Genomic DNA, 16263 nt, shown 5'->3' with positions numbered 1-16263 from the left:
AGCTTGTACATGTATGATTTGCAAGATGAACAAATTCCTAAAGTAGAATAAAACTGCAGTTAAAGATTCAAAAAAAAATTTCTATTATTAAAAAATATCATTGCTGTGAGTGAGCTGTGAGACATGTTTCCTTTTTAAAAAATACTTCGTTCAATATACTGTCAAAAGGCAATATTGAACGATAAACTATGAAAATGTTAAATGTAAGTTTTACCTGTTTGATACTCAAACATGCTTTGAACAGCTGAGGTTGATATGAACTTTGATCAATTTCTCGATGGTTCAGATTGATGGGTATACATTTTAAGTCTTTGAGGTAGCAGCAGGCACAAACCAGTCTCTGATTGTCCTCACGACTTCTCTTATATTTATTCTTTTTAGAGAGTAGACGTGACATAACGTTTTGGTTCTTTAAACTAGTTTTTCAGATTTTAGTTTTTAGTTTTGTGGATTATCTATATAAGACTCATAAGTATATATGTAACAACATATGGAACAACATGTCAGTACAACATATGTCAACAAATATGTAACAACATATTTAAGTTTAGAAAGTGAGCATAAGAAGACAGTACAAACTAGAAATGTTTATAAGAAATACTATTTTATTGTAATCCATTACAATATTAATAAATAAATGTAAATAATAAAAAAGGCAATTATCAAAAAGTCATTATATATACACATGTATAGGAGGAGGAGAGGGGTGTGTGTGGCGAAGTACGTGTCCCCCCCCCCCCATTTTTTTTCTAAAGCACTATTTTAACCTCTATGTAACAAAAAAACAATAATAAACATTGTATTATCAACCAAAATTTTGATTTAAATACTAACTAAAGAAGTTAAACCATCAAAAATCCTAAAAAAATATGAAATTTTTGCAGATTTTTAAACTGAATTTTCTCAAGAAAGGCCACTCATTGGATTTTTTCAAAGCAAGATCCTTAAAACATATGATCTTAGTAACCTAAATTCATTGAAACTTCCGGGGTCATATTATTTTGTACCTAAAAACTATACTGCAATCAGACAATGTTTCGCGAAATTCGAACGGAGAAAAACGCAAAAGATTAAATTTTGTTTTCATTCCTGTATAAAGTTTTTTAGTTATTTAATTTATCGAAAAATTAAAAAATAAGTAGGGAACAAACTTTTTATATTATCAATCTACAATAAATTGCTTTTCAAACGAGCTAAACATCAAAAACATCACTTTTTTTTTAATTTTTAGAAAATATTTGGTGGTGCATCATCTTAATGAACCCAATTTTTTATTTTAATAATATTGCAATGAATATTTTTGTAACAACTTTATTATTACTTTAAATGACTTGAGGAGTAAATCACAGAGCCCCGTCAAAGGAATTAGATTTTAAGGAGACAGTTCCTGTTACCATTTCCACTGTTAGTTTTACGGCAGAAGCTAGAAACTCTAGGGTTCTATTTCTAATTATAACTCTAACCACCATTATCTACATGAAAAATATGACAAAAATTATGGCTTCACACAAGCTATGCAAGATTATATACTTAACTCATTATATATATATACATATATATATATATATATATATATATATATATATATATATATATATATATATATATATATATATATATATATATGCTTAAATCTCAAATTGTTTACAAATTTACTGGCTGTAATGCCAAATGCCAGTTATTTTGGATAAACCTACTGACACTTGATAACTAGGATAAATGAGTACCTAAAAACCGATAAAAAAACACAAAAACAAACCCATTTACTTAAAAATTTGAATGCATCAATCAATTGTAAAAAATTGTGGATTTGTAATTATTTTGAGGACTTGGATACTAAAATAAATTGGATAAACTTAAATTGAAGGTAAAAGAAGTGCTTCTTCTTAAAGAAGAAAACCGCTAACTTAATAAACAAGCTTCCCATTATACTATTATCTTATCTATTTAATTAAACTGACAGTTTATATATTTTCATTATATTATCAAAATTAGATGAAAATTTCAAAAATTGATAATTACATTTTATAAAAACTAATATAATGACTGAATGATATGACACACTTAAAAAAATATTTTTTTTGGTAATATTAGGAACTCTTAAATGTTCAAAGGTCAAGGGGGCCCCCTGAAAATATGTTTTATTTAAAAAGATTTTAAATCCAGTGTTATTTTAAACTATTAAAAATTTGTTTTTCTTTAAAATCTAATTTTAAAAATTAACAATTAAGAAAAAGTTTAACAATGCTTAATTAATAACGCAAAATTAATTAAAAGTTGAGTGCATAAATGTCATAAAGAAAAAATTTTCTTTTATAAAAATAAATTATAAATAACTTTATACAACTTTAAATACAAAAAATTCTAAATTTTTTATTTTTTTTTTCAATCATTTGATTCGAAATCTGAATACTACCTAAGTAAGAAACAAACATCTTCAACATGCTGAGAAGCAACAGCTGATGTAACTGGATAAGTGTGCGATGATACAATTACACCAAAAGGTAAATTTATCACAATTAGTCCCATTTGATTAGCTTTTGATACTGAATAAACGCTATGAAAATTATAATGTCTTATAACAAACTTTACTTCTTGTAAATTTATATCAATAGTAAAACCATGTGCTACATTGTCAGGTTGAGATTTAATATTAGTAAAAATATTCAAAAATTGCTCCAGTTGGTGGATCGGAAGGTTTTGAAGTTTACCATACATTTCTAATGGAACAAGTGTCTTGGTAAACATAGCTACTCCATCGATAAGATTATTATGTAAAAGTTTTTGGTGTAAAAATTCTTTCCAATTATTATTTATAATAGCCATTATATAAAAAGGCGACTTGTCCCAATATTATAAAAATATCAATATACCTTCAATATAAGAAAACAACATTAGCAATTAGGGATAGTTAACAAAAAACATTAACAGTACAGTTTGAACAAAGTAGTTTTATAAAGTAAATTATCAAGACGATAGTCTAGTAGACAATTTTTCACCACTTAAAAACTTATAAAGCAATTTTTTGCAGTTATTACTATATTTAAAATTTTTATTAAATGAATATCAAAAGCGTTTTGAGGTATAAATTTTTAAAATAAGTAGTATTTTTAGTAGAAAAAGCAGTAAAACACGACTCCATTTTAACCAATTCCTAAAAAATGTCTTAATAAATATTTTTATAACATTAAAAAAAAAGCAACCAGCGTCTAAAGCATTAGTTGCCTTTTTTTGTTTTTTTTGCAAATAGTTGACACTACGTAAGAACTACTATAAGGGATCGTCCCTGAACTACGTAACGCAAACTTTCACAATAAACAAAACAAAAAAGATCAAAAGTTTTCCCTCGCAGATTTAGTTAAAATAGAAATAGCCCATTAAGTTTAATCAAAATCGCCGCGTAAAAGAACCTAATATTTCCAACTTCTATTTTTAAAATACATTTTGCGTTGCATAATTTACGGGCGATCCCAAAGCAATACAACTAAAAAAAAAAAACTTACATATGACATTTGAAATTTAATAAAAAACCTATCTTAAATAAAATTTTATTTAAAAAAACCTAAACAATAAAAATAAAGCAAACCTTAAAATCTTTTTTTTTAAGAAGCAAATATTAGCAGTTTAAATAAATATATATGTTCAATAATTATATATAAATATATGTATTTGGTATTGATATTTCCGATATAACGTTACAATTATTAACTAAAATAATTTAAAACATGATGATTTCTGAAATTAAATATTAAACTATTACGATATCTAAAAAAAAACATGTTACATTGAACTGCAAAAATTCTATAACTCTAATAATTTACAATATATTCTATGATAAAAAAAACTTTGAAGCGTATTTACAACTTTTCTTCTAGTGCATCTATGACTGAATGAATCAAACGCGAATCACCTAATATGCGGTTATGCTCTGCTGTTGAAAACATTCTGTGTATAATTTGTTGGTTTTGTTTACCTTTCCACATTTTACAACCTTCCAGGCTTCTTAAGTTTACAGTTCCGTCACCGTCACCAAAATGTATCAAAGGAAGATTATCTGGAAAAAAACCTGTTTTGTAATAGAGCATTTCTGGTGTTTCAACTAAATTCCCATAAAAACAGAACATTTTCACTCCAGGAGGTTCAGCACTCCATGCTAAAGGGACAAGTTTCTTTATTGTACGCGCTAATGGAAAGTTTATATCTTGAAACAATTCATCATAGTCATTAACAGAATAGCTTTGATTATTTGTCTTCACAATAGCCTAAAATAATTTAAAAGCAAGATATGTACAATTTATAAGATCCTTAAAATGTATAGCATTAAACATTTGTTTAGCATAAAACATATTTACCTCTTGATCATGCCAAAATCTAGAATCTGGTAGTATGTAAGCAAGACTAGGAAATGTACGTTGAAAAGCTCTAAATGTTGTTGGATTATCAAGAATATGAGGAACTCCAAAACCATCTCCATTAATATAAGCAAGTACAGCTTTAACTGATCCTCCGAAAACACCTAAAAACAGAATATAAATATATATTTATATGTATGGACTCTCCCCTACCTATCGATAGGGAAAGGGGTTCGAATAGCTATTAGGAGTAGATACAACAGCAAAAATTCATAGATTGGATTGTCGCAATTGATGGGGTTGGTGGAGATTATTTCAAATTTGAGTTGATTAGAGAAGAAGGGGGACCAATGGATATGGAGGAAAGAGGTTGTAATTTTTCTTTTTAAACTTTTGAATAAAAAAAACTGTTTTACTCATTATTTATAAGCGCATGTTTTATTTTTGTATTTTGTTTACTAATACTCGTCTGATTTAAAACTTAATAAAAAACTCTTTCTTATAATAAATGACCTTAAATTGTTGCAACAACTTTTTACAAGTGCAGCAACATACAAGAAGTTGCTGCACTTATAAAAATGGAGGAACAATTAAAAATTTTTAGAAGGCAATTGCACAAAAAATCAGTCATTTATACAAAGTTTTATATATAAAGGGAGAAGGAGGGAGGGGGGCGTTGATAGTCTGGAAAAAAATTCTTTGATTGGATTAGGTAGTAACTAATTTTTTGATGTGTACATACATACGTATGTATGTATATGTATGTGTGCGTGTATGTATATATATATATATATATATATATATATATATATATATATATATATATATATATATATATATATATATATATATAAACATAAATGAAATAGTCTATAAAGAACAAAATTAAAAAACATAGTTAAAACGCTTTTTTAAATTAAACTACTTAGAAATTATGATGCTTCAAAGACATTATATTAGATATTTGACTTGCTTAAAACGACTTTTACTTGATAACCAAAAAAATAAATCATGAAAAAATTATAGAACTAACAAACATTTTCTATCACATTTGAATATTTTTCTTGGAATAAAGTAAATAATGAGAAACTGAAATCGAAATTTAGTTAACTACTTATCTTCACTTAGACAACATTCTGTTTCTAAATTATTGATGGCGTGTTACTATTGTTTAGTATTAACTTTTCTCTATTGATCATGAAGAATATTACTTACAAAAAAAACAGAAATAACAAAATTTTAGTTATAAAGTAAATATCATTTAACAAGTTAAAAAAAAATTATTTAATAATAAACATCAAATACATAAATTTTAAATTAGGAAATTTATGCGGCCTATTTACTGATCTTATTTTCCTTATTCCTTATGCAGGAATAAGAAAAAAAAAATAAAAAAAGTCAGCAATTAGTTTGCCAACTTTTTTAAAACTATTTTTGGTCAGCATTAGGTTACTACAAAATTTTTAAAAACAAGGTTGGCAAAGAATTGCAGACCCGAGACAGTTTTAGGTAGGCAGTTAGGTTGGCATTGTTGAACACTAACCCTTAATCTGAGGGCTATTTATGCATATTAAAATTATTTTTTCACATTTAGTAAAATTAAAAGAAACTTTAACATTACCATACAGATATAAAAATAGTATACATGAAATTAAAAACAAATTAACTCTTTTGCACCTAAATTTAATATTTGTAAACTGTGAAAAATTAGCGTACTATACTAAAAATTTTCACCACGAAACATTTGGATGATTTAGCACTAAACCAGCCAATAGAATAAACTTCTTAAAATGAAATTATTGGTAAGTTTAAAACAACGCTACATCACCAAACAAACTAAAAGTAACTGCTGTCCAGTGCAATTAAAATTTTTTAGTATAGTATATTGTTGTTACACTACGTAAATCATTTTTAAATAAAAAAATCATTTTTTTAATTTTGTTGTTTACCATCCAAATATCATGAGACTTTTGAGTTAAAAGTGACACTTGTTCCATTAGAAATGTATGATAAACTTCAAAACCTTCCAATCCACCAACGGGAGCAATTTTTGAATATTTTTACTAATATTAGGGCTATGGCAATGTAATACATGATTTTGCTATCGATATAAATTTACAAGAAGTAAAGTTTGTTATAAGACATTATAATTTTCATAGCATTTACTTTTTAAGAAAAATCTTAAAATCTGACTTTACAACTTGGCAGAATTAAAAAAATCAAGTAGTTTTGGTCAATAAACTAAAATTAACAGTTCAAATTATTAAATTAAAATTCTTTATTTAACAATTTATTATTATAATTTGAATTATTGAATTATTAAATGTAAACTAATATTTTCTTTTGACCTTTTCTTGAAGTTAAAAAAAAAAAAAAAAATATAGGTACAAAAACAGCAATTAAGATTTCCTAATAATTTTTTTTTTTTTTATCAGAAAGTTTTGTAATTTTAAAAGAATTTTAATAAACATGATTTGCAATCATTTAAGTTGATTTATTTTTATAACTGTTTTAATTAGTTATTAATTCTTTATTATTAGGTAATAAGGGTCAATAATAGCAGGGGGTTCAATGTAAAATGCTAAAAATAATATTGTTATTGTAACAAGTGACATTTTTTGAAAATATTCTGAATGTTTTCTTTGACATGAATTGTGAATAAATTACAAAAGTAATTTGTGTTAACATTAAATAGACCTAATCATATCAAAAGTGCAAAGCTCAATTTTGGGCTAAAAAATCATAATAACACATTTTCCATTTTTATTTCTTTATTTGTAATGGTGTTATGGTTGTTATCATATTTTGTAAAATTTTTGTAAGGAAATGTAAAGTAAAAATTCAGAAAAATAGATTCAACATAGAAATGAAAACTTAAATAAATTTTTTATATTGTATTTTAGTTAAAAACATTCACTAATGACACACTTTAAAAGTAGCAAAAAGGGATAGCAGTTTCAGTATTATTTACACAAGTGCATAAAAACAATTAACAATAAATCAAATAAAAAAAAATAAAAAAAAGAGATTTCATGAAAGAATCAAATTTATGATAAGTGGCAAATATGGGAAAAACATAATGAAATAAGTTTTAATATAATTCTGTTAAATAAATAAAAGCTATTTTTTTTACTTATAAATTATCATTTTAAAGTTTTAATTTTAAACTCAATATTGACTTAGTTTAAAACAATTTTAAATGTCTCTCGATATCTCCCTTTACTTGCAGTTAAAGTGCAAGGAGGGGTAGCAGCAAATATAGCAAAGAAAGAGCAAACACTTTTTGGTATACTTGCTTTTTTGTACTATTTTAAGTCCTGCTATTATGGTACACTAACAGCCAGATCAAAAAATATATAAATCTTTTCTTGAAAAAATAAAGAAAAACCTGAAATTGTAGTCCATGCCATTATAAACTTATCTTTCCACGATTGTGTTTGCTTTTGCAGAAAGTGGAGGGAGTATGGAGCACCCATGCTGTGTGATATTAACATTACTGCATTATTACCATTTTCAAAATATGTTTTTTCAATTAATAAACGCAAGTTTTCAAAATAATCACCAGCAGAATCTAATATATAAAAATATGGAAAACTAAAAATACTTCAAAGTGATTCCATCTAACGTATACAATTTAAATTTACCTCTAGATCCACAGACCTATGTCAACATTTCACTAAAAATAGGGGTCCCAGAAATATGAAGGGAAAAAATTAAACAATCATGAACATATGTTTATTATCACAATGGTATTTATATATGTAAAGTTCCACAAGTCAGCTATTCATCTTTTGAAATTATTTTTGAAAACTTCAGTCTTGCTTTGTCAAAAACTAAAAAAAAAATCACAAAATTTGAAAAAATTATATTTGAAATCATTATGGTCAATGCACTAAACTTAATGACATGACTTTTAAGAACATAATTTTATATTATAACGTTTTTAAAAACATAATTCTTCAAATTCTAAATTAAAACTTTTCAAACAATATTTTTTAATTGAAAAATTATGCTTTTTCTGAAGTTGATCTTTTTGGTCACTTCAGAGAAAAAAATTTTCTAAATATGAAAAAAACATTTTCAAAAAATATTTTGAAAAATTCATTTCTTTAAATATAAAAAATTTAACACTTAAGAGACAATTTGCAAGTTTAGATTTATATTTAATTTTCTTTAACAAAATAAAAAGCAGTTGAACTCTTAAAAAAGTAATATTGTTTTAATGGATTTACTTAGACAAATATATATTAATAACAAGTAAGTTAGCCTCAGTGTATAAAATCTTTTGTGAATAAGTTTTTTTAACTGAATGACTTGATCGAAATTTCTCTTAAGCAAGCATCAGATTTTGTAAAACTTTCATAAAGTATTTTTTGGAATTCTTTTTGTTATCACAACAATGTTCTTCAATAGTCATTATCTTATTTTTCTGTTAAACTTTTTATTTGAAAAATTTAATATAAATAACTGAAATAAGATTTCAAACTTGAGTCACTTTTACTTTAAGCTATACTTTTAAGTTAAAAAAATATTAAATAAATTTTATTAACTGTGCGGAACTCTACATATAAAATGTAAAATAAATTTATTCAAAAAACATTTGTTAATTCATATAAAAAATCTACTAAGCCTATATCTAATATTATTTCTGCTTTTAATTTTCTATAATAAATGTTGAAAAACTGATAACTTTTTTCATTTAAATAAAACTTGGTAATGATGTAGATAAAATAGCAATGTTTATGGTTTAGATTTTATTAGATTAGAGGCATTCCATAATTAATATACATTTTAAATTACTCAAAAATATATGAAATGTCCCAAAAATTAATTTCTTTTAATTATTAGTGTAACAATAAATATCCTTATAGCTAAAATAAGAAGCCAAAAGAAATTTGATTATGCATATTAAAATTTTTTTTACATTAGTTTAACTATATGTTTGTTATAACTGCATATTTTTATATTTAGATTTATTGTACATTAAATATTATAAGCAGAAACAAATTTAGTTTAATGTCAAGAACAAAAATTACTTTAAAAATTAGATGAGAAATGATGTATTTTTTATGTTCCATTATCTACTAATAAATAAAAACATTATATTGAATAGAAATGAAAACAAATCTAAAATATAATAAATAACATATAATATTGCTTTTATTTTTATTTTGTTACAACCAATTTTTAGAAGCACAGGAATTTTTAGAAGCACAGGAAGGCATAAGTAAAAAAGACTTTAGCCAAAACACAGCTATCATTTTTTTTTTTTTTTTGATTTTATAATATGATAATAATAAAATAATATAATAAAATAGTATAATAAAATAAAATAATAAAATAATAATAACTTTCCTTTGATTTTATAATAAGGATACTGTGGTTTGGGTGTTTACTTTTTTTTGTTAAAAAACTATATTTTTCCTCATTAAAAAATTAAGTCAGCATGTTGAATGGTTTGCAAAAAAAAAAAGTTCTTAAGTCTATTTACTTTTTGTAATACCTAAATGATGGGGAGCATGGAAAAGTGAACACGTAAATAATAATTATTAACTCAAAAAAAAAAAAAAAAACACACTTGGATCATAGCGAAAGTCATATGGTGCAGCTCGCAATGTTTTCCCTCTTTCATAGCCAGCTAACCGAGCAAGATTGTCAACAAATGGGTAAAAATACATTCCTGGTATATGAAAACTAGGATCCAACCACTCAATAGCTGATGTATTGCCAAAGTCAGGTACTCTGGTATATACACCTTTTGAATTTTCCATCCTTTTTGAATCATCATTGTAATTTAGCCTATAAATAATACATTATTTTATCATCTATAAAGATCTAGCTATATGTATGTATGTATGTATGTATGTATGTATGTATGTATGTATGTATGTATGTATGTATGTATGTATGTATGTATGTATGTATGTATGTATGTATGTATTTATGCATGTATGTATGACCTATCTATATATATAATTATATATATATTCATAAGACAATTTTTTTAACTTTTGTTAAAATCATTTATTTTATAAAATACATGTTTAGACTATATCATAGCCATCATCAGTTAAAATATATGAAAATGCTTAAATTAAATTAGTAAAATTAAGTTGAACTAATGGAGACCTTATAATAAAAAATACAATAAAAATGCAATTAAAAAATGTAACAAATGTTTTAAAAAAGATAAAAGAATCGGTAATGTTAAGATAGTAAATATGTTTTAGCATGATTTTTGCATGCGTTAACAAAAGCATGCAAAATTTCAGTTATAATGAATGCATTTGCAATTACTTGAAAAAGAAACCATGCTTAACCATAACGATTGGTTTTTTCTATAGCATGCTTTTTTTTAATTTTCTTATTTTTCTTAAAGTGAAGTAATGTTTATTTGAATATTAAAAACATTTTAAAAATGTTTGAAAAGAAGTTTTAAGTTTTGCTGAAATGTATACAATCTTATAGAATATATAGAATTAATGTTTTTTATAGTTTTTATTTTTTATTGTGCGTTTAACAACCCCAATAACATGATATTTTTATTAACTTATTAAATACTTGATATTATTTTTAAAAGTTATAAAAAAGAAATGTCAAAACAACTTTTATTTCATTTTTAGCTCCTTTTATTTCATTCTTATTTTTTCAAGTTTGTATATTTTTTTATTTATTTAAGTTTGTATGTTTTTTTTTCATTTAAGTTTGTATGTTTTTTTTGTATTTGTAAATAAATTTAGCGAACGAAATTGAAAAAAATTCATTATTTAGTATCAATGGATGACAATTTACCATTGTTAGGTCAATGCATATTGACTATCACTAATTTGCGTGCACTATGCAAAATGCGTAAAAATTGTTTTGAAGAAATAAAAATTGATTAAATTCAATAAGCATCATCGATATATCTAATAACTTATTAACTAGAATAAAAATTATTTGAAAACAAAACTTTCTTATAAGAATTATATCTCTTAAATTAGACGTTTGTCATTAAATAAAGATACAAATGTCAACATTCATCAAAAAAAAAAAAAAATTTGCTGCGCCCTGGACTTACAACAAGTATAAAACCAAAACTTACAACAAGTATAAAATTAATTAGTAACTTTTTTAATAAATAAACAGATAGATCTTGAAATTATCAAAAGCACTCATAAGAAGCTCTTTAGAGTAGCAGCTCACATAGCTCTTAATGTTCGCTTTAGGAGAGCTTTTCACAGTTCTCGCACTTATTTCTTCCCGCCGAGACTTATTTTTTATATTTATATTTTTCTTATATTTTCAGGGGTAGCCCAAGACCCTTAAATATCAGACGGCTCCCTATAATTATCAAAAAATATTTCTTTAAAAGTATATCATGTTGGGTTTCAAAAAAAGCAAAATTATATGAAAATTTTAAAAATAATCATTATTCTATAATAAACATTAAGAAAAAAAAATTATAATAAAACTTTTTTGTAAAAATGATTAATTTTATTTTTAAAATGTCATTTTCAAGAGAAAAAGAAGAAAAAAACGCTTTATTTTTTTCTTCTTTTTCTTAATATTTATTGTTTAGTAATAAGATTGGGTGAATAAAAAAACTAATTTTATCTAAACAAGCTATAGAAGATCAAACCTTGTTTCCATTATATCTTGCAGATAAAGAACTCGAAGATGATGAGAAAAAAAGTTGCAAAAGTTATTTTCAGTCTGTTAAATTTGAGTATAGACAATGATAAACCTTGGCTGAACTTTCCTTCATCTTGTTGGGGCTTTTCAACCAATTTAAAACTTTCATTGAATTTTTTTTGTGCCAAATATATGCAGTCAATGACTGCTCTGAAGGGCCAATTAACTTGTGTCAGAGTTTGTTAATTCTGTTTACAATGAGGAGGAAAGGCAAGATATAATATTGTCCATTCAGCAAAGTAGGGATCAATTCAGGGAGTTTAAAAAAGGATATACAATGGAAAGTGGCAAAAAAAATGGCACTTACAAAGCATAATTTGGAGAATATTTATTCGATTTTTCACCAAAACCACAAAGAAAGGTTTATTGAGTTATAGTTTTACAAACTGTTTTTGAAAAAAAATTTGTCTCGATTATTTACTAATTTATCATTGTTGACCTTAACAAATTTGTTATATATTTTTCTTAGCAGAAAATTAATTTTTTTACCTTACTATCCAAGCTACATGAGGTTGAGAAATATAAAATTGCTTCATTAAAACACATACTTTGCAGTGCCTATATGAAAATCTAATCATATTTTATATAAAAATAAAATTTCAAGGCAGATGGTATATTCTGTAAAAATAAATAAATAAAATGGATGGAGGGGTGGAAGAGAAGGGAAGGGGAAATAAGGAACCCTCCACAGACCAATTGTAGCCTTACTTTAGGGGGTCCCAATATGAGAAATTATTTTTAAAATTGAATTTTACCTTAAATAAATCTCTGTAAACAAGAATTTGATAAAAAGAAAGAATTTGACACGGAAAGTTTGAGAGATAAAAAATTGGTCAATATATCCATAAAACTACCTAAAACTAGAACGTTTTGCCCATTTTTCCAGGGTCAAAACAACGCACTTTAACTTTCCAACCAATTCTAAATAAATATTTAGGCCTTTTAGAGTTCATAGGAAAAAAAATTATTCCTTTCAAAGTCCCTGCTTTTTGGTTAAAAAAAGTGGCGGTTTAAAATGTTAAAACCTTAAAAATGGGTTTCAAAAAATTATTTTTAGCGTAAAATCATTTTTATCCAACTGGTCATATCATATATATATATATATATATATATATATATATATATATATATATATATATATATATATATATATATATATATATATATATATATATATATAATATATATATATATATATATATATATATATATATATATATATATATATATATATATATATATATATAATATATATATAGTTATATAGTTAGCTTATTTAATACAAAATAAAATCTAGAAACTAAGAAACTAAATAATTTCTTTTATTTCTTAAGAATATATATATATATATATATATATATATATATATATATATATATATATATATATATATATATATATGTATATATATATATATATATATATATGTATATATATATATATATATATATATATATATATATATATATATATATATATATATATATATGTATATATATATATATATATATATATATATGTATATATATATATATATATAATATAATATATATATATATATATATATATATATATATATATATATATATATATATATATATATATTCTTAAGAAATAAAAGAAATTATTTAATTTCTAGATTTTATTTTGTACTAAATAAGCTAACTATATAAAGCACAGGCTTAGCTTTAAATATTCAATCAATTATTAAACCTATAAAACAGTCACTCACACACACACACACACACACAGATATATATATATATATATATATATATATATATATATATATATATATATATATATATATATATATATATATATATATATATATATATATTGTGTGTGCCTATGTGCGCGTGTGTGTATTTATATCAACCAATTTTAAACCTATAAAACAGATTTTAAAATTTAAATTATTTTAAATAAAATTTAAAGTAACACTAACTTTATATTATCAGCCCAACAAGGCTCAACTAAGGGAATTAGTTCTTCAACACTTAGCCATATTGTGAACCAATCAGGATATTTCTTATAACACCAATTATGTAAGCTTTCATTTCTATCCAATTTTGCTTCTATTTGACTTCCACCAATTCCAGGGACTAAATTTAAAATCAGCAAATATAAAATGGTTTTCTTATCTTAATGCATTTAAGCTTTGAACTTATGGTTGTTAACCTCACATAAGTTACAAAAATTACTTCAAAGTTAGAAATAACTGAGTTTAAGCTATAACTAGTTTACAAAAAATGTAGTTTTAAATATACTTGTTTATGCTTAATATGCTTAATTAAAAAATGTACAAATTTCAAACAGTATAATAAGCTTAAAGCTTATTAAGCTAAAAAAACTGACAACTACATACTATAGTTGCACAAATATATTCAGATGTAAGCATATTTTTTATAAAAAAGTAGCTAGTATTTATATATTAGCATTTGATTTGATAATATCAAACTTATCGTTATTTAAATTTATATATAACTGTTATTTAAATTTTTATATAATCATAATAACATTTGTAAAAGAAATATATAATTTTGTATTTCAAAGACCAACAGATTACAATGGATAATGCACAACATTTAAAAGTAGCAGTTAAAAATAGACTTGTGAAAGTGTTGTTTTTTTTTAAGGTTTTATAAAATATTTTTTAGCTTTATAATACATTTGTGTGCATGTTGTATTTTTTAGCTTTATAATACATTTGTGTGCATTTAAGACTCAATCAATTTAATGTAAAATTTATGCATGATAAAGTTTTCTAAGTATTCCACCCGATGTCAATAACTTTTGTGCTACATGTAGCTGTCATTTATCAAACTTAAATTTGAATATTTTAACCCTTTAAGTCTTCTTTTACTACTTGATTAATGGCAAAAAGCTAACTCTATTTACAATGATTAGATCTGAATATTTTGCAAAATAAACTTTTAGTTTATGGGTTTAAATATTAAATAAAAATATTTTTATTGAATTAATTACTTGTTGAATTAAGTATTTAATTACAATTGTTATAAATTTTTGACTAAATATTAAATTCAACAAACAATTATTTCAATAATGATATTTATGATGAAACTTTTTACAAGATTTATAAAACTATGTCAAACTTCTAAAATAAAAAATTCTAAAATAAAAACTTATAAGCCGATTAATCGATTAAAATTATTTAGCAAAAATAATTTTTTTTTTAAATAAATAATTTATTTAAAGATCTTTTTGGTACTAAGCCGAATAATAAACAAAATTGTTCTTAAAAAATATTTATCTTTTTATTATCAAATTTCTTAACGTAATACATACCAATAACTATCGGCGTCAAAGTGCTACTATTTCCAAAGTAAACAAATAAATGAAATATTTTGAAAATTAAGCTCTTTATATCCATTTTGGTTCACATTAGTTACCTGAGTACACACAGTTCGCAGCAGTATTTCACAATCATCACTCTTTAACGGTTTTTAATCAAGAAATGTAAATAAAAAAAGTATTTATCACGTGACTTAATTTATCCAATAAAAGTCTTGTTTTCCAAAAAGCCCTCGTCGTCGCCATATCGCACGATATATCACACCATATCACTACATTGTAACACGTAACTTGTTTAGTAATAAGGCCGGGTGAATAAAAAAACCAATTGCTTTTACTTAGTAATTGGTTAGCTTTACGTGGAAAAAAAAAACTTTAGCAATTTTTATGAAACTTTTATTTACGTAAAGGTAAAGAATTACTCGGCGTTTTTAGAGTAAATTGTTTAGCTTTACGTGAATAAAGATTTTAGGGAATTCGTTAAACTTTTTATTCACTTAAAGCTGAACAATTAATCCAAAAACGCTGAGTTAACGCAATTGCTTTTTTCTATTAAACCGGCCTATAGTTTAGTCGCAAATTGTTATTTGGCTATTATTCGGCAAATTTGAATCCCAAAGCGCGTATAGCTCTTGTTCAAATAAGGCGTCGGCTTATTCTTGTAATAGCATAGTTATTAGGATATAATAAAAACATATACATTTTGAAAGATGAAAAAGAAAAACTTATCTCTTGCTTTTTAATCATTTTTGTCAAAGAGCATCATGTTAGCGATTTTAGCTAAAATGATGCTCTTTAACAAAAATAATCAGATAGTGTAATGAATTTTGCAATGATTTAACACGACTTAAAAGACTTAAACTGGTTGGAATTCTACAAAAGATGGGTACCCTGTCTATGAAATTGCTACTATTCCTTAAAA

The 16263-nt window shown here is 24.1% G+C and overlaps 1 protein-coding gene across 1 annotated transcript; it reads right to left on the bottom strand.

Moving 5' to 3' along the window:
- Positions 1–3651: 3651 nt before the first annotated feature.
- Positions 3652–15503, bottom strand: LOC136092296 (lysosomal phospholipase A and acyltransferase-like). The gene is made up of 6 exons (XM_065820181.1): positions 15336–15503; positions 13975–14131; positions 9931–10151; positions 7741–7923; positions 4353–4516; positions 3652–4262 (listed from the first exon to the last, which is right to left on the bottom strand). The coding sequence occupies exons 1-6, from the start codon at positions 15418–15420 to the stop codon at positions 3858–3860; spliced, it is 1215 nt and encodes a 404-aa protein (XP_065676253.1). The 5' UTR covers positions 15421–15503; the 3' UTR covers positions 3652–3857.
- Between the last annotated feature and the right edge of the window lie 760 nt (positions 15504–16263).

This window comes from Hydra vulgaris, chromosome 15 (genome assembly GCF_038396675.1).
Source record: "Hydra vulgaris chromosome 15, alternate assembly HydraT2T_AEP".
In the NCBI taxonomy this organism is placed as follows: domain Eukaryota; kingdom Metazoa; phylum Cnidaria; class Hydrozoa; order Anthoathecata; family Hydridae; genus Hydra; species Hydra vulgaris.
Note: the sequence above shows the minus strand (reverse complement) of the source record. Positions and strands in the feature narration are given on the sequence as shown.

What these genes read in the sequence shown, in the direction of transcription:
- LOC136092296 (XM_065820181.1), bottom strand. Translation starts at nt 15,420, where the DNA reads ATGGATATAAAGAGCTTAATTTTCAAAATATTTCATTTATTTGTTTAC. An exon ending in TGACTTTCGCTATGATCCAA is followed by an intron (nt 7,924 to 9,930) that starts GTGTGTTTTTTT and finishes TTTATATATTAG; the next exon opens with ATTCTGCTGGTGATTATTTT. An exon ending in GGCATGGACTACAATTTCAG is followed by an intron (nt 4,517 to 7,740) that starts GTTTTTCTTTAT and finishes TTCTGTTTTTAG; the next exon opens with GTGTTTTCGGAGGATCAGTT.